The 27,973-nt window shown below is 42.7% G+C and overlaps 1 protein-coding gene across 1 annotated transcript in view; it reads right to left on the reverse strand.

Moving 5' to 3' along the window:
• itga9 (integrin, alpha 9) overlaps positions 1-27,973 on the reverse strand; it is a 130,466-nt gene that overhangs the window by 64,009 nt on the left and 38,484 nt on the right. Inside the window, exon 15 of the mRNA XM_035432676.1 lies at positions 26,777-26,937. Coding sequence (XP_035288567.1) covers positions 26,777-26,937 — 161 coding nt within the window. The remainder of the gene's footprint in view (positions 1-26,776; positions 26,938-27,973) is intronic.

The raw sequence follows: 27,973 nt of genomic DNA on the forward strand, positions 1-27,973 counted from the left end.
CATTCACCTGTCCATAGACTAGCACCCTAGAGTTAAACTAAATCAGAATTTATTTCACCAAATTGCACCTATATTATTCTATTGGGAAGGATTCAAAATTCAATGCATAGTTTCAGCACATTGTAGCCCCTGGACTCCATTACAATACAGATGTGGCCATATTTTACATTTTAACTAACCTGACTTATAGACAGGAACATGTATAAACAAAGCTGGGAGATGGATGAGGAGTTTAATCATAGCTCTCATTCACTGCAGACACAACAAAGGGCACACCAGATCCCACTGAATGACCATCTACCGACCACCAGAATGTGAAAACCTTTCATTACTCTGAAAGCATTTATCTGGACCAGACTTATCTATAAACCAGCAAAGATGCCAACTGTTCAAGTCTACCTACTCTGTTCCTAGGACAACCGTGGCTGCCTTTTAATTTGCCTCATAAAATAACAGCCCAATCAGCCCTGGAGTTTCAGAATTAATGGGTTCCAAAAAGATGGGTCTGAAGTCAGACAGCATCTTCTCCCTCACACAAGGTCTTTATGAGGTGGTTCTGAGTGGGAACGTAAAGACCTGCGTTATTAGAAAAATAGAATTGAAATTAGGAGAGCAGATGTAATTCAGTGGAGTAAGACCAAGCTCCGCTCTCATTCCCCAAATTCCAACACTCCCCATTTTCCCCTCTCCCCCACACGTTCAAAGCTGTTACTAAATCCAGCTGTGCAGAGCTGGCCAGCTTCACAGGGAGTCACAGCAAGGACACGCGCACCGCTCTCATGCAGAAAACTAAACAGAGCTGGAGCCACAGCTCTCAGGGAGGGGTGTAGTTAGGGGTGCAGGTCTCAGGGAGGGGTGTAGGGTGTGTGTAGCTCTGAGTGCTGATATCCTTCTATGGAAGCAACCTGCATGGTAAGAGAGGAGGGAGTGCATGCACTCTATCAACTCCAGCAGTCTGCACAATGCTCATTCTTACAGTTACACATCATAGTTTGCAAACAGAAAACTTCACTACATGGAAGCACTAGGAGAAAATTGTAATGGTAATTGTTTTTAGGAATTAACAATATTTTTCCCTGAAAGCCAATAAAGAGTTGGGGTATTATAGACATCTCTGACTATAAAGAGCTGAGGCATTATAGACACTCTATCATCACTGCAAAAGCATTGGCTGAGATCCAGTAAAATGCACTTAGTCACTTTTTAGGGTGTATGCAACTTAATCAAACCTAAGCCTGAACCCAAATTAATCTAGTGCAGCATCTGTTCTTGCCATACTGAGATACAGAAAAGGTGGTCAGAAGTTCCAGAAAAAGAAAATGTGTTTTCACCAATTTAATGATTACTTTTTTGTGCAAAGTGCTTAGAAAAATTAGACATTTCTGTGTTCAATGTTTACATTTCAGATTTCATATGCAGGGAAAATACTTTCTGTTGTCCTAGTAACACGACAAAAAAATGAATGAATGACTTCATCAATAATATTCAATATACAAACAGAATGCAGCCAAAATAGGCTATAAAAATAACTTAACTCAATTCTACTACATGTTTATTGTATGTGTAACTGTTTGGTTGGAACAAAAGCCTGCACCCACACCGGCCCTTTCTGGCCCGAGTTGAGAACCACTGGTCTACAGCATTGCAGATATGTATTTAATCTAGGAAAAGGAAAAAAAATCCTGCAGTTTATTTAAACAAATTAATTTCAATTGTTTAAATAAACATTTTTTGTTCACATCAGATCTGCAGAGTCAGGGAGATTTGCTGATTCATTTTTTTTTATTTTAAACCATTTTTAAATTATTATGTAGATGCACCAGCCATAGGGGCTTCAATTCCATTACTGCTGGATCGAGTTCAAGTTAACTTTGCAGTAAAAAAAAACAGTTGTTTATGGTGTCCTGTCATTGCTGTACAATTACAAAACTACAGTAATATTCACTTGTATATCAAGGTTCTAGTGCAGTGATTCCCAACTTCAGTCCTGGGGACCCCCAGTCTATTCTGGTTTTCATTCCAACCATTGAGTTGCATTTCCAAAATCTGTTACGTATATTTTCTGAATTACGTGTTCTTCATGTTTAGAGGAATTACTTACCCTCTTAAGCCACATTATGTAAGAAATACCATGGAATGGAATGAAGAATAAAAATTCTATATTCACATTTTGCTTATTGTGCTATTGTCAGGACGTCTGCCTGAGTTTCCGTTGTTTTTTCCTTTTTTGTTTTTTTGTATGTAGGCATGAGTTGTGTGTGGGTGCGCGCATGGTGTTTTCTTTTGTTTCAGATTCCTTGAGTTGCTGGTTCCCACCCAGGCTCCGCCCCCTATTCCTGCCAGTCTGCCTCAGCCGAATTATTCAATCAAGCCTCTGCTGCCGTCTCCACCTGCAACTCATCATTTACTCATTTCTCTAGCTATATATTCTGTTAGCTCAATTAGTCTTTGCCAGATCTTGCCTTGGTGTTACTCAGGAGGGCAGCAGACCGGCATAGGACCACGGCTCCCCGTTACCGATGTGGGCAGAGGGTATGGTTGTCCACCAGGGACCTTCCGCTGAGGGTGGGCTCCCGTAAACTTGCGCCCCGGTTCATCGGCCCTTACCTCATCTCCAGGGTCATCAACCCTTCAGTAGTCCGCCTCAAGCTGCCAAGTTCCCTTCGCCGTGTACACCCTTCCTTCCACGTCTCCCGGATTAAGCCCGTACGACAAGATCCTCACTCACCCCCCTACCCCAGCTCCACCCCCCCACGACTCATCGATGGCACGCCCGCCTATACAGTCAGGCAACTGGATGTTTGAATACATCCAGTCGCCTGTTCCCAGTACCTTGTTGATTGGGAGGGTTATGGTCCGGAGGAGAAGCTGAGTCCCTGCCCGTGACATCCTGGACCGTTCACTTATCCGGGATTTCCACCACCGGCACCCTCATTCTGAGACACCAGGAGGTGTCCGTCGGGGGGGGGGGGGGGGGGGGGGGGGGGTACTGTCCGTTGTGTTTTCCTTTTTTGTTTTTTTTTGTATGTAGGCATGAGTTGTGTGTGGGTGCGTGCATGGTGTTTGCTTTTGTTTCAGATTCCTTGAGTTCCTGGTTCCCACCCACGCTCCGCCCCCTATTCCTGCCAGTCTGCCTCAGCCAAATTATTCAATCAAGCCTCTGCTGCCGTCTCCACCTGCAACTCATCATTTACTCATTTCTCTAGCTATATATTCTGTTAGCTCAATTAGTCTTTGCCAGATCTTGCCTTGGTGTTACTCAGTGCCGGTCAAGCCACTTTCTATGTCTAGTTGTACTTCCTGGTTTTCGACTTTGCCCGCTTTTCGCCGTTTACGAATTTAGCCTGACTCCTCTGATTACCATTGCTTCTGGTTACGAATTCTTGCCTGTTTTTCTGTTCTGATCTCTGTACCCGTTTGTGCCTTTGCCTGTCTGGAATTTTTGGTCTGTTTCAGATTTTCGACCTTCGCCTTGATTGTGGTTTACGAGACTGTTTGCTGATTCTGCTGCTCTGTTGTATGATAATAAACCGCCAAGTTCTTCCCTGATATTTCGGGTCTGCTTTTGAGTCCTACCCCAGATCCTGACAGTACGATCTGGCCCAAACATGGACTCAGCGGACCTAGGTCAGCTGCAATCAGCCCTGGGACGGCAGGGAGCCCTGCTGGGCAAACATCAGCACCAGTTGGAGTCGGTAAAGCAAGCGCTGGAGTCCTTCGCCAGTACTATGACGGAGGTCACCGCTCAGCTACAGCGGCTCCAGCAGTCACAAGCCAGCACTCCGTCACCACCACCGACCCTCCCCGATCAGTCCGCCTGCCCTCCCAGCCTGGGAACCTCGCCTGTCTCCTCCGGAGCACTACGCTGGTGAACCAGGTACATGCCGGTCATTTTTGATTCAATGCACACATCTTTGATCAACAACCCTCCGTTTTTCCTACGAAGCGTGCGAAGGTCGCGCATGTTATCACCCTGCTGTTGGGTCGGGCCAGGGAGTGGGGAACTGCTGTATGGGAGACCGGTGCTAACTTCTGCAATACTTACAGTTCGTTTGCTGAAGAGATACGCAAGGTGTTCGACCGCTCCGTGCATGGGAGAGAGGCTGGTCGCCAGATGCCCCAGATACGCAAGGGTTGCCGGTCTGTCTCCGATTACGCGATTGAGTTCCGCACTCTCGCCACCAATAGTGAATGGGACGGGACTGCTCGTTACGATGACTTCCTCAATGGGCTGGCCGATTACATCAAGGATGAGATCGTTACCTGTGAGCTCCCCTCCAGTTTTGATGATCCGTGTGGACAATCAGCTAACCCAACGTCGCCAGGAGAGAACCGTGAGTGCCCCCTTGTGGTCTTCAGAATTACGTTCACATGTCTTTCCGGTCTCTAGGTCCACTCCCTTGCGTGATCCGGAGCCTGTGCAGGTTGACCGCACTCACCTGACTCCTGCAGAGAGGCAGAGGAGGATGAACGAGAGGCTTTGTTTTTACTGTGGCCAGACTGGACACTTCGTCGCCACCTGTGCGTTGTTAAAAGACAACGCTCGCCAGTAGAACGGGGATTACTGGTGAGCATCACCCCTGTCCTGAACTCCCCAGCCCTACGGACCCTGTTACCCGCCACTCTCTCGTGGGGGGGTCAGCAGCGCCCCCTCTCTGTTCTGATTGATTCCGGTGCAGACAAGAGCTTCATCGATGCTTCCCTGGCCGCCCAATGGGGACTGCCTGTCGCCACCTTCCGTACTACCTTGATGGCCAGTGCCCTGAATGGACAGAGGTTAGCCAGCATTACCCACGTCACAGCCCCGGTTAGTCTTCTCCTTTCTGGCAACCATTGCGAAGAGAGTTCTGCATCTGCTAGACTCACCCCAGGTTCCTGTGGTGTTGGGCCACCCCTGGTTGGTCAAACACAACCAGCACATTAACTGGACAGAGAATTCTGTAATGGGATGGAGTCCCTTTTGTCACACCCACTGTCTCCGGTCTGCCCAGTGTTTCCTGCCCTCTCCCCCAGTGCCTCAGGAGGAGTACCCTGACCTGTCTTCGGTTCCTCCCGAATATCTGGATCTACGGACAGTTTAGCAAGTCCCGAGCCACCTTGCTGCCCCCACACCGCCTGTACGATTGCTCCATCGACCTGCTGCCTGGTACTTCACCACCCCGGGGCTGTCTCTACTCGCTGTCTCCCCCAGAGGTCGAGGCCATGAACAAATACATCAGTGAGTCTCTGGCTGCCGGGATTATTTGCCCCTCCTCCCCCGCTGGTGCAGGGTTTTTCTTTGTTGGAAAGAAGGATGGCTCCCTTCGACCGTGCATTGATTACCGGGGTCTTAATGAGATTACCATAAAGAATCATTACCCGTTACCCCTCATGTCATCTGCCTTTGAGCTCCTGCAGGGGGCGACTGTTTTTACAAAGCTGTATCTCCGCAGCGCCTACCATCTGGCCCGCATTAGAGAAGGAGATGAGTGGAAGACCGCTTTTAACACTCCTACCGGACACTACGAGTAACTGGTCATACCGTTTGGCCTTACCAACGCCCCTGCTGTGTTCCAAGCTCTAGTCAACAACATTCTACGAGATATGGTAAACGGCTTTGTTTTTGTCTATATTGATGATATTCTGATTTTTTTTTTTCCAAGTCTGTCCAAGAGCATGTACAGCACGTCCGGCGGGTGCTACAACAGCTGTTGGAGAACCAGCTGTATGTAAAGGCTGAGAAGTGTGCCTTCCACCAGGAGTCGGTCTCCTTCCTGGGGTTCATCGTCTCCGCCGGAGGCATCCAGATGGACGGCAGTAAGGTCAGGGCGGTGTCGGAATGGCCCATCCCCAAGACCTGTAAGGACCTCCAGAGGTTTCTGGGCTTTGCTCATTTTTACCGGAGATTCGTGCGGGATTACAGTAAGGTCGCTGCTCCTCTTACTGCCCTTACGTCTACTGCTATTAAGTTCCATTGGACAGACATCGCCAATCAGACCTTTAACAAGCTCAAGAGGCGCTTTACTATAGCACCTATTCTGACCCCTGCAGATCCCTCCCATCAGTTCATTGTGGAGGTGGGCGCCTCCGATGTGGGAGTGGGGGCGGTGTTGTCGCAACGCTCGGGCCTCGATAACTAGCTTCACCCCTGTGCCTTTTTCTCAACGTCTCACTCCCTCTGAACAGAATTACGACATTGGAGACCGAGAAATGCTAGCAGTGAAGCTGGTCCTTGAGGAGTGGCGTCACTGGTTGGAGGGCACCGAGATCCCATTTTTTCGTTTGGACTGATCACAAGAACTTAGAGTACATAAGGAGAGCTAAACGCCTCAACTTGCGTCAGGCTCGCTGGCCCTGTTTTTTGCCCGTTTTAATTTCACACTGTCTTACAGACCAGGCTCCAAGAACACCAAACCCGATGCCCTCTCCCGCCAGTTCTGCATCTCTGAGGAGAGCCCCAAACAGGAGCCTATCTTACCAGCTAAATGTTTAGCGACCACAGTGGGGTGGAACGTTGAAAGCGCGGTGCGTATTGCCCAGCAGAAAGAACCCTCTCCTAATAACGGTCTGGCTAACTTGTTGTTTGTCCCCAGATCTGTACGTTCTCAGGTTCTCCAGTGGGGGCACTCCTCCCAGTTGACCTGCCACCCAGGTGCTAGAAGAATGCTGGCCTTCATTCGACAGCAGTTCTGGTGGCCCGCAATGGCTGAGGAGATTAATCACTTCGTAGCTGCCTGCCATGTCTGTGCCTGTACCCAAGTCCTCCAACCAACCCCCTGCTGGGCTGCTTCAACCCCTGCCGGTGCCTAGACGTCCATGGTCCCACCTAGCCCTGGACTTCATGACTGGTCTTCCCCCTTCCAACGGTAACACCACCATCCTTACAGTAATTGATCGTTTTTCTAAGTCTGTTCACTTCATTCCTCTGGTTAAACTCCCATCTGCTAAAGAGACTGCTGAACTTCTGGTCATTCACGGCTTACCTATAGACATCGTTTCTGACAGAGGCCCTCAGTTTGTTTATAACTTTTGGAAGGAGTTTTACAGACTCGTTGGAGCATCTGTCAGCCTATCCTCTGGTTTCACCCCCAAACCAATGGCCAGACGGAGCGGGCCAATCAAGACCTGGAGCGCATGCTGCGCTGCCTAGCCTCCCTGAACCCATCCTCCTGGAGTCAGAACTTGGCCTGGGCAGAATATGCGCACAACTCCCTTCCTGTGGCTTCCACTGGTTTGTCCCCGTTCCAATGTTGCCTTGGTTATCAGCCCCCTCTGTTCCCCTCCCAGGAGGAGGCCAGTGTCCCTTCTGTCCAGGTGTTTATCCAGCAGTGTCGTCGTACCTGGAGGCAAGCTCGGGAGGCCTTGCTCCGGTCCGGTGAATGGATGAGGAGGGCAGCAGACCGGCATAGGACCAAGGCTCCCCGTTACCGATGTGGGCAGAGGGTATGGTTGTCCACCAGGAACCTTCCGCTGAGGGTGGGCTCCCATAAACTTGCGCCCCGGTTCATCGGCCCTTACCTCATCTCCAGGGTCATCAACCCTTCAGTAGGCCGCCTCAAGCTGCCAAGTTCCCTTCGCCGTGTACACCCTTCCTTCCACGTCTCCCGGATTAAGCCCGTACGACAAGATCCTCACTCACCCCCCCACCCCAGCTCCACCCCCCCACGACTCATCAATGGCACGCCCGCCTATACAGTCAGGCGACTGGATGTTTGAATACATCCAGTCGCCTGTTCCCAGTACCTTGTTGATTGGGAGGGTTATGGTCTGGAGGAGAAGCTGGGTCCCTGCCCGTGACATCCTGGACCGTTCACTTATCCGGGATTTCCACCACCCTCATTCTGAGACACCAGGAGGTGTCCGTCGGGGGGGGGGGGGGGTACTGTCCGTTGTGTTTTCCTTTTTTGTTTTTTTTTGTATGTAGGCATGAGTTGTGTGTGGGTGCGTGCATGGTGTTTGCTTTTGTTTCAGATTCCTTGAGTTCCTGGTTCCCACCCACGCTCCGCCCCCTATTCCCGCCAGTCTGCCTCAGCCAAATTATTCAATCAAGCCTCTGCCGCCGTCTCCACCTGCAGCTCATTTACTCATTTCTTTAGCTATATATTCTGTTAGCTCAGTTAGTCTTTGCCAGATCGTGCCTGGTGTACCATTCATGCCACTTTTGTCTAGTTGTACTTCCTGGTTTTTGAATTTGCCCGCTTTTCGCCATTTACGAATTTAGCCTGACTCCTGATTACCATTGCTTCTGGTTACGAATTCTTGCCTGTTCTGATCTCTGTACCTGTTTTGTGCCTTTGTCTGTCTGGAATTTTTGGACTGTTTTGGATTTTCAACCTTCGCCTGGATTGTGATTTACGAGACTGTTTGCTGATTCTGCTGCTCTGTTGTATGATAATAAACTGCCAAGTTCTTCCCTGATATTTCGGGTCTGCTTTTGAGTCCTACCTCAGATCCAGACAGCTATATTGCAAACAATTCCATTAAAAAGGCAATTTTTTTAGGTCAATCAATAGGCACCTAATTACATTTATTTGTCAGATGCTATTATTCAAACCGACTTACAAGAAGTGCATACCAATGGTCATTGGAACAAATGCAAAACACAGGTCTGATAATGTACAACACTCATAACTGTTATTAACAGCCATGAACACATTAAGTCCAGTTCACACAGTAAGCATAGGCTAGGTCAGAAGTTTATGGTAAGTCAAACTAGGAGGCATGACAATGAGCTGCAACATCAAAATAATGATACAAGTGCAATATAAGTTCTGGATGGAGATAAAAGTGAAATATGAAAGGTCTAGAGGAACAAGATAGGATGCAAGTGATAAGAGTGATCCTAGATTCTAGAGTGCCCTGCAAGTAGTGATAGTTAGTCCAGGTACAGTCTGAAGCGAAGTGTCTTCATGCTGTAATTGTTTGCAATATAGCATATCAAGAATAACAGGAACATCAGACTGTTACTCTTCCTGGAATGCATGACTGTTTCTGATATAATACAGCTTCAGAAAGTAAATAATCCCTCCAGACATGAAAAGCACCTAATTAAGAAAAATGAACAGCTTGTTAAAATTCTAGGATTGGAACTGTGGTTGGAACGAAAACCAGCATACACAGGGCTCCCCCAGGATCGAAGTTGGGAACCACTGTATTGGTGCTATCATCGGTGCAAGGGCCGTAGATTAACGTGCACGCCCTTCAAACCGCATCCAGCCAGCTGCTACTTCTTTTCACTCTGTAGCACAGCTGCACAGTCAGTGCATCTTAGCAGTTCAGTGCACTGAGCTTCAGTGTCAGTTTAAAGTGTTGCACCCCCCCCACCCCCCGTGTTTCCTACATTTAGTGAGATCAGACAGCCTGAGAAATGGACATTTTCCTCCTTTGCTATTCTTAGCTCTGCTGTTTTTAACAGCAGACCAGCAGATGTACAGATACAATCTGCCAGCATAAAAGCCATCCCTCATAGACTGCAGCATAACAATAGAGAGCCTACTCTGATTTATGTGCATTTACACACAATCGCCCACATTTCTAGGGAGGCATGTTTACATTTACATATACATTTTCATGAGTGGTTCTACAATGCCGTACAGAAAAGATGGTCGTGTATGTATTTGAATAAACTGGACAGTTTACTGAGGGGTGACCTCAGATTGAGTGGCCCCCAGGGACAATCCCACCCCCACGTCTGTTTCTATCATAAACACACAAGCACTCCAGCTCCCTTTGGGGATAGCAGTTACGCATCTTTTGAACAACGTGAGCTGTTTTTTTCCATGTAGCGGCTTATTTACTGCTAGCGTGACAGTGCTGGGCAGAAAGCCTATGTTCTTTCTCAGGGTTCATGTTTTCCCTCAATCCCTGCATACTGCTCGTGTCGCTGACAGCAGCATTCTTTTAGCGCTTTCAGATTTTTCTTGGCTCTGCCGACCCGCTGTGTAGTTGTAAGCTCCATCAGCTCCGCGCTGTGACTCTGTCCTGGCGTCAGCTTTGATTTGCATGTGCAGGAGGGTTCGTAACGCAATCATCTCGGCTAGGCACTGAACCAAGTACCACCTCACCACACTTTGAGTGAACTGCAAATGAAAGCCAAACTCACAGTGCAGAAAAACAATAGTGGAAGTGAAGCAAAGCAAATAATAGCGTTTTCATTTCAAACTCATTTTCCTTCCTCCTGAGGTGCTTTACTACTCCCGATAAGATAATAAAAGGAACAGAATGGTAGATGTCAGAAATGGCTTGGAAAATTCTTTAGCAAATCCTTCCTTCCTAAAGACAAGAATACCGTGTTAATGGCGTGACATCACTCACACCAGTAAACAGTGAGGAGAACAATGTCCCCCAGTCAGCAATCCCATAGGAGCACAACTACCCTTCCCCCCATTGAGTTTATTTTTATATGCCGCCATCTTTCATATTTCTACATCCTACTCATATAAATAGGTGCAGGAGTCCCTGTGCTCTTAAATGAGCGACAGCTGGAAGTGATTGCCATCCTGTTGAGTAGTTTCATTGTATCTGCTTTCTTGGCAGAGGGTAAATGAATGCAGTGGAATGGCACCAAGGGACCGGTGTAGATCTGTGGGATTGAAAAAGGCCACAGAAAGCCAGCAGTGTGACAGTCACTCCATATTACTCCAGCAAGCCTGTACAGATGCCAATAAAAAAATAAGCTCAGAAAGCTATCCTCAAACAACAGCTCAGATTGTCTATTCAAAAATTGCTACCTTTATAGGACACACATACACTACAGACATAAATATCTTTGGTTGAGATTGAGCAGATAAGATGCATCTGTACACTTTAGAATTCAGTCTGGTGCTGCTATCAGCAGTAACATCATCAATGAAGAAAAGAGTGCCAGTACTTATTTTAGCCATGTATGCCCAAACCATAATACTCCCACCTCTATGTTTCACAGATGAGGGGGGTGCTTTGGATCTTGGGCAGTTCCTCTTGGCCTCCACAATTTGCTCTTGCCATCACTCTAATAAAAGTGATTCTTGGTCTTATCTGTCCACAAGACCTTTTTCCAGAACTCTGCAGGCTCCTTTAAGTACTTCTTAGCAAACTGTAACCTCGCTATCCTGTATCTGCAGCTAACAAAGGCTTTGCATCTTGCAGTGTAGCCTCTGCAGTTCTGTTTGTTAAGTCTTCCACAGACAATTGTCACCAAAGCCGTATTTCCACTGCAGGAACTTTCCCCAGGAACTAGGAACCTTTTGAGGAGCTCAGTGCGTTTCCACCACAGGGGTCTAAATTAAGTTCCGGGGACATTATTTTACCCCCCAAAAAGTCCCTGCTCGGGGGGTAGTACTTTCCAAAAGTACAGGAACTTTGGGGGTGGGGCTTGCAACACTGAACATTTCTGATTGGTCGAGTACTCGCTGCATTTATATTTCAACCGCCATTTTTTAAAATTTGCAGCCGCAAACCAGTTTGTTTTTTGTTCATTGTGCTTCGACACATCAACATGGAGTTACAAAAGAAATCATACAACAGATGGGCCGACGATGAAGTCCAGGCCTTATTGAGCATTTATGCTGAGGACGAAATCCAGCGGGAACTGGAAACGGCGACCCGCAATGATAAGGAGTACGCGAAAATCTCCTGCAAGTTAAGCTAGCTGGACATTGTTCACACCGGGAAACAGTGCCGGGAGAAGCTTAAAAAATTTAAACAAGATTACATAAAATTTATATGGCGTCATCGTTGTTGTATAGTCACGCGCAAAAATGATGTGTAAAACAGCCGTTGCTTTTTCATATGTCAGCGGGCTAATTTGCCTAATCTTCACGGATCTTTAGACTGCGGTGGAAACTCAGACAACAATGGGCTGAAGGAACCTTTTAGTTCCTTGAAAAGTAGTTCCTGGGACTAAAAGCTCCGGGTACTTTGGGTGGAAACGCGGCTCAACACAGCCAATCCTGCGTGTTTCTGATCTGTCAGACAGGTGTTTCTTAATTATGGTGAGAATTCATCAGTCAAAAACTGTAGAGATCTCCCTTAGCCTACCTGGCCCTTTGTGATTACTGAACTCACCAGTACTCTCTTTCTTCTTAAGGATGCTCTAAACAGTTGATTTTTGTAAGCCTAAGATTTGGCCTATGTCTCTGACAGGTTTTTTTTTTCTTCTTATTTCTCAGCCTCATCAAGACTTCCTTGACTTTCATTGCCACAAACCTGGTCCTTAAGCTGACAAATGGTAACAACAGACACAAACGGCAATAAAAAACCTAGAATCAAGACTAGATACCTAAAGCTCTTATACTTGCAGCAAAAAACCAATTGAACACACCTGATTAATCAAATACACCTATGAGGCCATTTGTCCCAAACATTATTGAGCCCTGAATGGGGGCTATGTATGAAACGTGTGGTTATTTCTACAAGGTGAGATCATAATGTTTATTTTATTAAAATATGCTTTAATAAAAGCAGAGAATCTGCACTTTTACCACTATGTGCATTGTTTGCTTGCAAATCAAAAACTGTGGAGTACAGAGCGGAATATTATGGAGCGTATATTATACAGTATATATATAATTTTCTCAGCACTGTTTAATGTATAATGCCCAGATCTTATTCTGATATTATGGGTGTAGAGCAATATTTACGGTGAAATGTTGCACACTCAAATCGAATCAAAATTCACATTAGTTCCCTTGCAATATACTTCAATATGGTTTGGGGTACAGGATACTACCTCAGAATACTCTAAAATAGTGTTTAATATGTGATAGACTAAAGGATGTCATCTGAATGTAGTATGTTTTCAAGATTATGGATTTGTCTAATAATTTTTTTTTTTTTGTATTTCTTTGCAATTCATAAATCCAAGTACCAGTATAGTACCATTCTGATTAGGTTGGGTAGGTGAACGGTGGTAGCCCCATATATAGTATATTAAAAATACCTGCTTGGGTTTTTTTTTTAATATAGCAAAGTCAGTATTTTTGAAGGCTTGATTACTGATATTTATAAAGTGAACCATTCACAGGGGTAGTGTGATATAATCTCTGACAACATATATAAATTCTGAGAGTACATGGTGACACAGTTTTATATTACAAGCCCAGAGGGGCAGTGGAATGTTGCAGCAATATTCATTCCTTTCTTGACACAGTCCAGATGTAAACAATTTTGTAATTGTAATGAGTGTGGATGTACACTGCAGAACAATTACTTCTGCAAGCAAAAATATTATAATCCAATTTCTGCATGCATTTTGATTTGTATTGATTAATATTTCTACCACCAAAATTATTGATTTTTTGTTCATTCATTCCTTATTTGGTATCTGCGCCTTTTCATCTGTTTATGTATAGCACTTACTAATACAGCAATATTGCTTAATAAAAAATTGCTATGCAGTACCCAATTATATGATGGCACAAGATTACTTCCAATTAACATGACTGGTAAAATAAGCATAATGACTCAAATCTGTATTCAGTGTGTCATGATTTAAACATATGACTTATACTGTTTATGCATAAAGCATTAATACATTTAACTAATATACAAATGTTTACAAATGACAGCAAATCCAATATTGCAGACATGGACCATATAAAATGTAAGAGCATGTTATGGCCAAACGAATATCCGTTTCAGGCTTGTATCCATATGAAAGAGTTATTATACATTATACAAGGACATTTTAGCAAACTGGATCTTGTGGTCTAATTATGTGGTATGTAATGGGTGTACATGTATGTGTACATGCATGTGTTTTCCACTATGAGGCTTGATTTGATGAGGCCCCAGCTGTTTTGAAGGAGGAGTGTTACATAGTGCCAGGAGGGAAGGCGACGGGAGATGGGAGAGCACGCCTCCAGGATGAACACTCCAGGGTAATGTCCTATATTCAATCTGCCTCTGCTTCTGAGCAGGGCTGTTGCTAGTCCTACTTGGTCCTCATTTTAGAATGTGACTACCTGCACTATGCACTACATCGTCCCACAAATGGAAACAGCTTCCTAAAAGAGACAGCTCTAAGTGGCTTCTGAAATAACGAGAGAAATAGGGTTCGGAAAGGGTGTTCAGGCCCTCTTCTTCATTCAGTAACAGTGGTCTATGAATCTGTTATCAGTAGGTGCAATATGGAATAGAACTGATCCTGTTACACATACTCAATTGTAATAGTTATGTTTAAGTTCAAGTTTAAAAGGTTTAAACTTAAAAGTTGTGGAATTGCCTTTAACACCAGAGCCTCCAGAGCTAATCAAAGCAGCAGAAAAACTTGTCTGCATTTTCCACCCACAGTCAGGCAGTATTTAAGCTTTTCTGCAAACCATACGTGTTATCTTTCTTTCTTGAAACATTTTTATAAGATCAGAAAGCAGTTAAATTAATGAGACTAGTTGTGAACCTCACATAATTTTTGGAAAGTTCAATTAACGTGTTCATTTCACCAAGTTCTGAGCTTATAAAACGTTTCAAAATGCTGCAGGCTTTAACTGGCTCGTCTTCAAACCTTCAAGCCAGTGAAAGCCCACATTGAGAACACACTGCAGAAACTGCACCCCACCATGACATCAGATTGGAGTTGCATACACAAAACACTTAGGGAAGAGGCCTTAATGGAGTAGAATATCCAACTTAACGTTTGGGTCAACTTGTGAACTTTCATAAAAAGTTTAAAATGTATCCATTTTCGGACTAAGAGTCCAAAAGCATATGGATTAAGCATTAAGCATATGCGTTCATCATAATTTGAAACAAAAGTTTTTACAAATTTAGATACTGGACTCCAAATATTCTCAAAAATGAGTAATGTGAGGAACAAATGTAAACTAGCAAATAGATCTGTAGAATTAAAGGTAAATCATGTTCCATATATTGTCTTTTCTTTAAGAAGTGCATTTCGTCCATCTTGGGCATAAACACATTTCTTACATTCTTCAAGGACTTTGATTTGTGTTGGAAACTTGTCCTTCTTTTCCCCTGTGAGCTTTGGCAGCTGGCCTCCTGGTTAGAGGTTCAAAGAATGGGAACGGGGTGGAATTCACAATGCAACATAAATAATGCAAAGTCAGTTTCCTCAGAGATATCACTCATCATAACCTCATTCACACCACTTTTCTTCATGCTATTTGCACTACATTCTATTGATTAATTGATGCTGATGGACTTCAAAAGTGGAACGGTCAACAACAGTGAATGGGATGTCCGACATGAAAAACTATTTGAATGTATGTATATGAAAATCTATTCAAAATTAGTGAATTTCTACAATAGCCACTGGACAAAAAAATAGTGAAGATGCTTCCAGAAGAACATGTCAGCCTTCATCACAGTCTAGAGTTTTCTCCTACATGTCCCTCTCTTCAAAGGGAAAACACCTGATGTTTTTGCCTTGTTGATGTTTCTTTGTTTTAGTGTTAAATAGGGAGAGGTAACTGCATGTTGGTTTACTCCACCTAGATTGCCATGTTGTGGAAGATCTGCCAAGTCAGGGAGAGAACTGGCACTACTGCAGTCCAAGAACATGCCAGCTTTGATCACCCAGCTCAACCTCTTGAGCATGTCCCAGAAAAGCTGGACTCCCACTTGAAAGAGAATGTGTGAAGCCTGGCTGTTTCCTCAGGGAAGATTTTTCTACTTTGGTTAAGAAAATAAAGTAGTTGAGGCCCAGGTTCACATGGAACACTTCTTGATTTTCCCGCTGTGCACCCCAGCAAAGGCAGAGACAGATGTTAAATCCAGTTTTATGTTAAAGCCAGTTTTATGAGCACACCCATTCTCAGCATCAGGAATACTCATATACACAAGTATGGAAAAACATCATGGAAAGACATCATGTTTATGGGTTATTGTTGAAAATATAAATTAAATAGATGGTGATGTTGATGACGACACAGCTGAGCCTGACAATACCAATGCTTCACAGAAGGATGACACAGAGTCAGACTCATAAAAGACATCTCACCACTATAGTTGAAGGTAATCATCCAGTAGAAGAAGATCATCACCCATGGCCCTATATAAGTGAAACTTTTGAATACATCTGTAATAATCGCAATTTAAAATAAAATGAAATGCCTTCTATACATGCTGAAGTTACCACACATACTTGTTGTAGTTTATTCGATTATATTTTATAATTTAATGAAGTATGTTGAGGTAAGTGATTTTTTCCATGTGTTGTCATAGCTTTGATAGCAGGCAGTTTTGTTTGTTTTTTCCAGAGTACTTTTGCAACTTTAGTATATCTTAAAGCATATGTGGTTGGTTGTGTGGTTTTCACATTGTGTATATTTTCATTAGCTATAAATGAACTATAGCTGTATTAATACAAAAAAATACTGTTATTAATACAAAACATACTTCATAAAAGCAGCTTTTTATGATTATTTTACATCCCACCTGAATGTGGTCTCTCACAAAGCATGAAACATTAGTGATTTCTTCCCCTGGTCACCATTCTTAGCCGAAACCAGTCATGGAAAATTACAACATTGGTTGGTTGTGGGGATTTCTGTACATTTTCCATACATTTAAACAGATAATACTTAAATGGTTGAGAAGAACTTGTATGGTATTCAGAACACCGTGACTGCCAAAAATGTAACATCAAATTATTAAAAGTAATCCAATAAACCCATAAAACAAGTTTCTTATTTCAATTTATTTAATTAATTCAAGTAATTTAATTTATTTAGTGCTATTTAAGCTATGAGTGCAGGCAAGATTGCTAGCAGGCTGTCAGTTGGCTGTCATTTAATAACTATGGGTTACTCACATAGCCATCATTTCCTGAATAAGGATAATGGAATGCTCAGTGTTAGAAGACGCCATGTTGCAGGACTGCAGTGGCTATAGCGCTAAGAATTCCAGCTAATACCAGCCGGGATTCCAAGATGGTCTTATCTGGTCATAGCTGGCATGTTGCTAGTCATAGCTGGTCTTGTGTCTGGTCAAAGCTGATTAAAGCTAGTAAAGCTGGAAGAGCCAGCTGCTGGCTAAACTGGTGGAGGGGCAGACTATATGTTGCTGAACAGCTGCTTAAGTTGGTCAACCAGTTAAAACCAGCCAGAAGTGTCAAAAACACATCTTGCAGGATTGTTTGAAAATATTATAAAATAACTATGCTAAGGCTGATGCACTAGCAATCTCAGTCTTTTCACACAAATTCATGTGCCTTTTAACTGTTGTTATTCTAAGATGTGTTAGGGATATTTCTGGGCGTGGCTACAGGGCCTGTGGTTTTGGATCAGATTAGTTAGTTATCCAGTTAATTCAGTGATCCTGCTTTGTGGAGCAGGGCCTAGAATAGCTAAATACCAAACAAGGAAAAACACAAAATTGCTGCAACGGCACTACGGAGTAGCTCACATACAGAGTAGCTACCATACAAAATAGCTACCATACGATGTTCCCTAGGGCTAAGGGGTGCACTCTGTGTAAAGATTGTTATAACACTGCCTAATTACTTTTACCATCTATATAGAATCATTCATGTTGCTAAAAATGCTATTTTCAGTATCTCTGACCACCTCACCTCTTCGCTTGATATTTACTTGTAGCGCTCAAGGCTGTGTCCTCAATAAAGGCATGGGTGGGGTTGAGGACGAAGGATCAGACTTATTTGTTTACAAACACAGAGTCTACAAGGGCCACAAATTCCTACATAGTATATTCTTAACCAGCCTGGCCAGCTTAGGCTGGTTTAATCTGTAATTTTCAGCAGGGTAGACAACTGTCTATCAAACTCACCATAGGGCTGAGCCTGCCAATTGCACTAGTGTGAGCAATTACAAGGGGAAGATGACTACTATTCAGCCCCTTTTCTATGCAACATCAAGAGAACAGAATCTAACAAATATGCATGATGATGCCCATGCAGCCAGTGTATACATAGATACTCTTCAAAGAGGTCCCCTGCAGAAGGCCCAAGAGGCAGGTATAGCACTTGTATAGCCACTCTCTGCTGCACCTGCCATATTTAGGAACTCAGCAAAATGTTAATGGAAGAAGCAGCTGATAGGGATGGGGAGCAACTGGCCAAAGGTGCAGTTAAAACATTTCTCCAGTGAGTGCCCTTGGAAATTACTGTGAGTTTCACATAAATTAACCTCTGTGAGCACATCCTTTGCAAGTACGGGCCCAAAAAAGGTTTTTTTGTGTGTGGTACCATGGGCCCCTAGAGCCAACTTAGTTTTACAGCGTTGCTGTGGGTGCATGCATGGTGCACAATTGCAGTTCAGTATATCAGGTACAAGGAGACCCAAGAAATGTCAAAAGCATGGTACACAGAGAGTTCACAGTGATTCCTGAGGAATCATGGAGAGGTGCAGGAACGCCATGCACACAGTTGTAAGGTTGTCATCTCAGTGACTGTACACTCCTCCTAGTGGGTTCAACGCACCCACAGGTGTGGTCCCAGGTAGGTGGGGGATGCTTACGGCTCAGAATCAAACATAAACACTCATTCAGCGACTGTGTTAAATGGTATGAACAGAAGGAAAGGCCTTTGCCTTGAACCTCCTGAGCGACTTACACATACATCAGCAATAATTAAGCCAATACAAATTGACAGAAATGGGAAGACAGACACTTGCAGTGAGCTTCATAACTTTTGGGGGAAATACTTTTTTTTTCTTGATTTGGCTCTGTACTCTACAATTTTAGATTTTCAATCAAACATTTCATATGTGGTTAAAGTGCAGACGTGTAGATTTATACACTTTGTTTTCACCATGTAGAAATTGCGGCACTTTTTATACTTTTTTAAACACAGCGCACACTTGAAGTCGATAAACACTCATATCAGAATATACTGTGAGTTCAGGTTGTGTTAAAACTGTCATCAGCAAAGGTAAATAACAGAGCAAAATATAGGCTACAATTGTACTAGTCACATACTGTAGACAGGAAAGAGCCTGAATTTTGGGCCTCCCCCTATTATAAGTAGCACTGGCGAGTCTGGATATCCCATCCCCTGGCAATCGATTCCAAAGTGATACGGAACTCTGATTTTCAGTGCAGTAACGCACCCCAGTCTTTCATAAATTTGAACTTGTTCCGACTGCAGCCTGCGATCCAACAGAGCAGCTCACAATAGGCTGTTGTCAGCAATTATCAACAATATATGCTACATTCTGATCAGAACTGATTTATTAATTTAAGTTCTGAGGGTTAATATACAGTATGTGCTATTAACTTCTAACTTAAAATTACTCACATTTCACTGGAATTTATAAAAGTCTGAGTGCCTCAATGTTAATCATTGGTAAATTGCTCGTTCACACTTCTTTCAATATTTTATATTTAGTTTGTTTACTTTGTAACACAAGTCAGCCTGAACTTTAAGAAATCTAGGAATTCAAAACAAAACCATTATTACCATTATTAATAAACTCCTCCAAGAAAAGGCCATCAATTCAGTGCAAATTAACCCATTAAACAAAATTGCACCCCATTTTCTAAATTCTTATCCTACTCAGCAGGAAATACCCATGCCCTGATTGTTTTTTTCATACTTGGCATTGACTTTTCCCGACTGTGCTAGTTGTAAATGTATTCTAAAAACTTAAACCTATTCTTAAAAACTTTACCAAAACTATGGATTTGTCACATTTCTGGTTTTACAATGTAACTTGCATACACAGTAGTATCTATATCCTGGCATTACTGTGTAACCCATAATACATGTATTATAGTGCAGACATTATTGTGTAAGATGCATGAATACTGTTACTGCTGGCATTACTAATACGCATACACACAAGTATTTTAATCTGACATTTATGCATTTATTCACTTACTTATTTACAGTGTTTTTTGTGTTTCTTTTTATGTTTGTTTGTTTGTGGGGGACATTTCAATAAGAAATTACAAAAGAAGTCCTGTCCCCAGTTAGACTTTTGCAATAAAATATATACATGTCACCAAATATAAAATTCACCATTATACAACAACATAATGTTTCAAAAAATAAAAAAGTTGATAATGGAAAATACTGAGTTGGCCAATACAGTTTGTTACAAAGTACATACTGAGTTAGAGTGCTTGTATTTTTGTTTATACTTAAACCAGGATTTCACTTTATCAGGACACGTTAAAACGGGAGTTCAAATTTCAGATTCTATTGGTAGTGCATTCCATAGTTGAGCACCTTAAAAAAGAAAACTGCTAGGCCAAAGGGCATTTTACTCTGGACCACTCTGTAGTTACCATTTGTTGCACCCCTGGTGATAATGCTAAAACCATATGGCTGCCTGCAAACAAATTTAATGAGGATTACTGGGGCTATGCTGTACACTTACTAAAGAGTTTCAGAAAAGTAAAAAGATATTTATGCCATGTAATGGTTTTCTCTATTATTTTAAGTGTCTGACTGTATGACATAATAAAGGGTTAATTGTTGACTGTGAAGCCTGGCTGTAACACAATAAGATAAAATGAGGGGAAAAACCTATAGCAAACATAAGTAGTTGAACTGCCTTGAAAGATATATGAAAACAATCTAAAGCAGTTCTGATTGTTTACATAATCCTACAGATTGCCTAGTTTTTCTAGAGAAATGCACTGAAACCATTTTATTGTGTTAAATAGGTTTATGTGAGTATCATAATGCTAACAGAAAAGTTAAACATTTATATTAACCAGTATCACAGTGTGACATTACTGTGTAATACACTTATATACCAGGTATCTTAGTGTCGCCATTACTGTGTATGTATGTATACACATACATACCAATATCATACTGCAGCCATTACTGTGTATTTTACCAGAGGATTAGTCTCACCCACTCTGTGTGGGTAGATAATGATTGGACTCCCCATTCTGTATCTGATTATAGCTATTAATCCACAGACCTAAATCAATTGTGACAGCATAGTCCCTCCTTTTATAAATAAGCACAAACCAATCCTGAGGGTAAGACATTCTAAACGTACAAAAAAGCGGGTACTGTAGCTCAGTACATTTTCCATTGTAGTCTAATTTAAGTGTGAAAGAATTTCTTTTGTTTGCCAAGGCCAGACAATATGATTAAGATGACCAACCCAGATTCCTACTCAACCTCAAATGTACTGCCAACAGGCAGGAGTCAGCTAAAGCAGTCTTAAGTGATCTAGGTTCAACTATCTGCAGCTACAATTTGTGATTCCAAATCCAAGAGGTAGAGACAGCTTTGCTGGTGTTCAGAAGTGGAAACACATTTCCTGGTTCAGCAATGGCACAGGTCCAGGTCCACACAGATCAGCTACAGAGCAGTATCCAGCTGAGTGCAGGTGCTCTGGTCATGTCTGGTGGTTCCACAACACGTAGCTTTCATGACCAACATGTCTGTCTCAGGCAGACTGGATAAAACACTGGGTAAGTTGGATGTGGATGTCAGACTGAACCACAACTGACAGTAATTACACCATAAGCTCTTGTGAACACTCGTTATGAGCACTGTTACTTCCACAGTCCACATCGAACATACAACTTACACCCCACATACTATTAATTTCAGACATATAAATGAAAGGCAGAAATAGCCAGGTCTGGCATAGTGAGACTAAACAGTAGGGATCGACAACAGGCACTTTTCTGTAAGTAGAGATAAGTGTTTCCTGCAGGCGCAAAATATATTTAGAAACGTCTACAGTTTGAATTGTATAATAAAATGTTCAAACTATATATTTAAAAAAGGACATGTATTAAAATTGTATATTAAAAAGCTTACAGTCTGCATATTAAAGAATTGAAATATATGTATGTGCATAGACATAGATACCTACAAATATGTGGTTGACTCATTTACAAAAAATGCCAGCAGTCCTGTAGTGAATGACTAGCAAGCCATGACTACACACCACTGGGGGACCCTTGCATATGATTCATTTCATTATTCAACAGCTCCATTTGCTTTCAATTTGCTTCATTTCAGACAACGAAAGACTCATTGTCTCCAAAGGGATTCTGTAAAATCAAGCCATTACATCCACTGAGCATGTTTTAGAGCAGAAAATTTAACTAGAACAGTGATCTTCATTCCTGGTCCTGGATAGTCTGCTGGTTTTTGTTTTTACCTTAATATCAGCAACCAATTTAGACACAAGAAACCAGACATAATTCATCAGTTAAATGCCCAATACCAAAAAAACCCAGCTGACCCTGTGGCTCTCCTGTACCACGAATGAAGATCACAGATCAATAATGTTCAGAACATTGTATTGTAATACTGTGGCTGTGGTACACTAAGGTGTCACGATATTAGATCATACAAAATAACTGTATTTGCCTCTCCAACTCCTTTGCAAAGGAGTATACATATATTTGCAGTCTTTACTTATTTCTGAAGATGCATTCTATTGATTGTCCACCAGGTGTCTAAACAGCCACCACATTTGGAACCAATAGTAATTAAACTCTACACTCTGCACTTAGTAACGGAGGATTACGAATAAGACTGATAGTGACTGCTAACAGCCTAAATATTTTAGATTGTTAACACCCTGTGAAACAATCTGAAAAAAGAAATAGTCATTATGAATGCTCTATCACATTCCTACATGTCTGAATAAATGGTGTATGTAACCATGTTCTTCGTCAGTATAAATGCTGCATCTAACCATGTTTTTACAGTCAGCAGAAGTGCTGTATCTAACGGTGTTCTAACCGTGAGAACGAATGCTGTACTGTATCTAACCTTGATTTTAGTCAGTATAAATGCTGCATCTAACCATGTTTATACAGTCAATATAAATGCTGGATCTAGCCATGTTCCTGCAGTCAGTATAAATTCTGTATTCAACCATGTTCTTGCAGTCAGTTAAATGGTGTGACAGCATGTCACTTCTCTGTGGGGGGCAGCCAAATGACCTCATGAAAGGGGGCAATGATGTTTAATTGCCTCGTTGAAGTCTGGTCATTTGGAGGGACAGGAACAGACTGACCCAACACACAGGTCCTTTACTCTTACCCACATAGGCTACAGTTAGTCCAGACTTCAAATGAACGGTTATCTGCTCTGAAGCACGTGTCCCAGAGCTCATCTTGACTTACTCAATACAATTACAACAGCCAGTCGAGATGTCCAGACCTCAGTTTACTGCAGCCAAATAGGTGCTGATTTAGTTAAAACATCATGGCCTGGCTGTTTCCTCATAATTTACCTTGCAAAGCGAGCTCAAATGCCTGTCTGTCAGCGGTAAAAATGTTTAACAACCACAAACACAGACCTCATAGGCGGCAGTGTAGTATAATGGCTAAGGAGTTGGTCCACTCACTGAGCCAAGACACAGAGCATACTAGCAGAGTTCACCTGCAATATCAGCCTCAGCTGTGCCCATTGTCTCACGTCTATATTTCTTGTATCCTTAAACTGATTCCTTTGCAATTAGGCCACCCTTAAGCTAACAAAATATACCGAAACTATATTGAAAGGAAATATACAAATGCAAAATTTTACAATATAAGGGGAAATATACATTCCTTGCCACTTTCACAAATCACTATATACAGATGGGTGGCAAATTCAAAGTAAAACCAATATAAAGTGTCTTTGTAAGGTGCTGGGCCATCACGAGCCACCAGAACAGTTTCAATTCGCCTTGGCATAGATTCTACAAGTTTCTGGAACTCTACTGGTGGGATGGAACACTATTCTTACAAAAGATATTCCCTCATTTGTTGTTTGATGATCCTTCAACTGGGTTGAGATCTGGTGACTGCAAAGGCAGTTGCATATCAGTGACATCATTTTCATACTTATCAATCCATTCAGTGACCCCTCCTGCCCTGTGGATGGGGCACTGTCATCCTGGAAGAGACCACTCTCATCAGGACAAAAATGTTTCATCAATGGATAAAGGTGATCACTCAGAATTACTTTGTATTGATTTGCAGTGATCCTTCCCTCTAAGGGGGACAAGTGGACATAAACCATGCCAGGGAAATGACCACCACAGCATAACAGAGCCACTGGACCCCCTCACTATAGGGGTCTAGCATTAAGGCCTGTACTGCTTTCCATAGTGAAGGATGACTCATCTGTCCATTTCACTTTTTTCCACATCTCTGTAGACCAGTGCCTATGGTTTTTGCACCGCTGACCTGTCGAATGTGCATTCGTCTTTGTCATGAGGAGTTAATGCACTGCAACCCTACTATAATATCCCTCTCTATGTAGTTCTCAACAGACTGTTCTTGCTGACAGTCTGATCACTTCCTGCTTTGACATTCCCAGTCACCTGAGGATGAGTTGCTCTTCTGTTTTTCCTTACAATATCGCACTAATGCACAAACATCAGAGTCATCGACTATATGCTTTAGACCACAATTTCAGACCCTATATACTGATGTCTTTCACATAGATTGAAATGCAGATGTCTCTGTAGTCACTGTTCCTATTAAAACACTAACCAGTTGAGCAGTCTTTGTGAGTGAAGCTACTGTTACCCATGCCCCAACAATGAACCCTCTTTCAGAGTCACTTAGACCTTTTCCTCTTGCCATCTTGATCTAAAATCAAGGTCAGCTGGGCCTGCTCAGCATTTTTATACATGCCACATAGCATAACAGGATGTTAATCAGTTAATTTTATCATGCAGTACTCCTGTATGGAAGCATCTGCAGTTGTTATGTTTCTCCACTCATTTATTCAGGTTTTTCCTTTAATTTGTCACCCGTCTATACATCCATATACATATATATAAACATATATGTAAGTGTGTATGTGTGTGTGTGTGTGTGTGTGTAGGTTTGACAATGTTTACTCTTACTAGCTGCTTTGGCCAGTGACCTTTTCGTAGCATTTTCAGTAGTATTTTCTACAAACAAAAATTATTGTAGTTTACAAAAGGCATCTGAAATAGTTAAGTCAATATGTGGTGATACTACATGATACTACATCTCCCATCCAATTGGCCATCCATTTCATCCTCTCACTTCCTCAGTGGAAGACGGCAAACTCAGCTGAAATCAAACAACAGCTGAACGCAACGCCACATACAAACTTATATATGTCTATACTCATTGCGGCTTCAAAGTGCTCATTTAGTGACGCTCCACACCAGCGGAGAGCACAAATTCTCCAGTTCTGATCGGAAAGCACAGAAGTGACAACAATCAGCACCAAACAGAGAAAACAGCAATGGTTCAGGAAAGGAGCATGACAGAGACAATTTTAGCAGAGACTGGTCAGGTGCCAGCATTAGCCATAACGCTCGTTGAAATTAATCGTAGCAATAATGAGTAAATCTTCCATTCATTGTAAATGGCCACGCTATGGACTATGGGTAATTTTGCGACAAAGCAGTGCTTAGCCTGTTACCAGGTGCTGGGCGTCTTCTGTGGTGATGCTCTGCCAGGCCTGTACTGCAGCCACTTTCAGCTGATGCTTGTTTCGGCAGTTAGTTGCCTTAAGTTTTTTCTTCTGCATATAAAATGCCAATATGTTCACTTGGATTCAGATCAGCTGCGTGACTTGGCCAGTCAAGAATTTTCCAGTTTTTGTCTTTAAAAAACTCCTTTGTTGCTTTAGCAGTATATTTGGGATCAGTGCCTTGCTGTAGGATGAAACGCTGTCTAATTAATTTGGAGGCATTTGGTTGAACTTGAGCAGATAAGATGCTTCTGTACACTTCAGAATTAATTTGCTGCTGCTATCAACCATTACACTATCAATGAAGTGAGCCAGAACCTGTGCCAGGCATAGATGCGCAAACCACAACACCCCCATCACCATGTTTCACAGAGCCTTTAGATCTTGGGCAGTTACTTTTGGCCTTCACATTCTATTTTTTTAGGTTTCAGTATATTTTCCACATTTCCAAAAAACTCAAAATATATAACCGGTCACCACACAGAAACTCAGTGCTACAGCACACCAGCACACAGACTCAGACTCAATGTTCTAGCACAAAGACTCAGACACAGTACTACAGCACACAGACTTGCTCCCAATGCAACCGTTTTGTAGACCATAAGCATACTTGCACATTTGCACCTCTTCCCCTGCCTCCCCTCCATACTGCCACTGTGATAAATGTTCTCCACCAATGTACATCTTTCCTGCCCACCACAAACCAAATATTTATACACTCCAGAGAGTAATGTACAGGGCCCCGGTTTGTGTCATAAGAGGGCTTTCATTAGAGGTGTCAAGAGTCTCGTCAGGCTTTTACCTGTGAGTTACTACATGCCCTATCGGCAGCACAGGCAGGGTTCGCTTTTCACCTCACTTGGGAAGGAATAAAAATCAGGCATGCTCCTCTGACACAGTCCATGATGACACGCCTCACTGCTGAGCCTACGGGGCCTCTTAAATGACTGTGCTACAAGCTATGTACCGTACATTGAGTTCAAAAGAAAAACAAACACATCGTTGCAAAGTAGCGGAAGATTACCACAAATGCTCAAAAGGAACATGTCAGGAAAGAAGCTGATAGAAGTATAGCCTGCAATGTTTCTAAATTACAAGCAATCAGAGCATTGCAAAAAAAGACAACCTGGAAGTGCTTTGCTTAAATCAGTTTGCAAATTCAACATAGCATTCAGTAAAACTTCCTGTTTTCAAGGCCTTTCATGGTGTATGTCTTGTTCTGTGTTTTTAGTAGCCTGAGAACCTAGAGAACCATGCCAAACATGTCACACCGCTGAGTCCTGATTACGGAAACAGTGTAGCTTCTGTAGCACTGTGTTCATGAGCAAATCTACAGACCCGATATTTATGAGCACCTGTACAGTCTATGTTTATAAGCATCTCGCTCTCTCTATTTATGAGTACCTGTACAGTCTCTGTGATTATAAGCACCTGTACAGACTCAGTGCTAATAAACAAGTGACTTACCCTGACGTACACCACGTAGTGCCGACACAACTCGGTGTTGATCCCAAGGCGCATCACCTCACTGACAGTGCTGGTCAGCTCCCCATTCACAGAAAACAGCACCCGAGACGGCTGCCCCCTCTGCCGCTTGTCCACATCAGCTGTCAGATTGTAGAGCAGTTCTAAAGAAAGAAAGACAGACAGATATCATCAACAGAAAGATCAAGTCATCTTTTGTGGGTAGTGGTGTGACACTGGGTAGGAAACTGATCTCATGTACAGTGGCATGATATCCAGGAGCCAAGAGCCAAGTGTTCTGAGCAGCAGATACAGGTATGAGACACAGGTATAGGATACGAGTATGACATATTGATATGAGATATAGGAATGAGATAGGGATATGGAACACAGATATGAAATATAACTATGGGATACAGGTATGAAATACAGGTATGAGGTGCAGATATGGGATAGAGGTATGAGATACAGGTATGGCATACAGGTACGGGACACAGGTAAGGGACACTTAGGAGACACCATCTCAGACCCCAATGGATACAAAGGGAAGCAGAGGGAAGTCAGGCACGGTCCACACCTGAATGTGAACAGGGTCTAGACACAGCAATGCACCCAGTGTCCAACTGTCCATAGTGTATCTAACCACTACACAGATTATTAAACCACAGGCTCTCACTCACACAGTTTTCCTGAAGAATTTAAAAAACATGTTCATGCTTTCTTTAATTACTTGCAATCTCTCATTTGTCCACCTAAAACACTGACTTTCTGTTTGCAGCCTGTGCATAAATAGGATTACTGGCTGAGTCCTGACTCAGTGTCACCACCCGACCTAAGACAGCTCGCTTTTCGTTAGGCACCAAGCTGGGAACTACGATTTAATCTGATCCTACATCACTGCCACAGACGGCTGGACTGAAGTTAGCACAGAGAGCTGAGCATTTAATCCAACTGTGGAAATTCAGCCAATTATAGGTGACAAGCATTAGATAGCCCACCAGGTGTGCCAGGTCAGCGTGTTACTGATAGACCCATTAACCCAGATTCCACATGTAGAATGTTGGTTGTGTGCGTGTTAAAACCCTTTAAATACCAACCAGTTCAGTAGGGTATAACATGATGACTGCTTGTACTTCTTCCTGAAGTAAAACACTGAGAGAAATGGCACAGAAAGGTACAGGCCGTAAAACTATTTTAAAA

This window comes from Anguilla anguilla, chromosome 1, assembly GCF_013347855.1.
Source record: "Anguilla anguilla isolate fAngAng1 chromosome 1, fAngAng1.pri, whole genome shotgun sequence".
Lineage (NCBI taxonomy): Eukaryota > Metazoa > Chordata > Actinopteri > Anguilliformes > Anguillidae > Anguilla > Anguilla anguilla.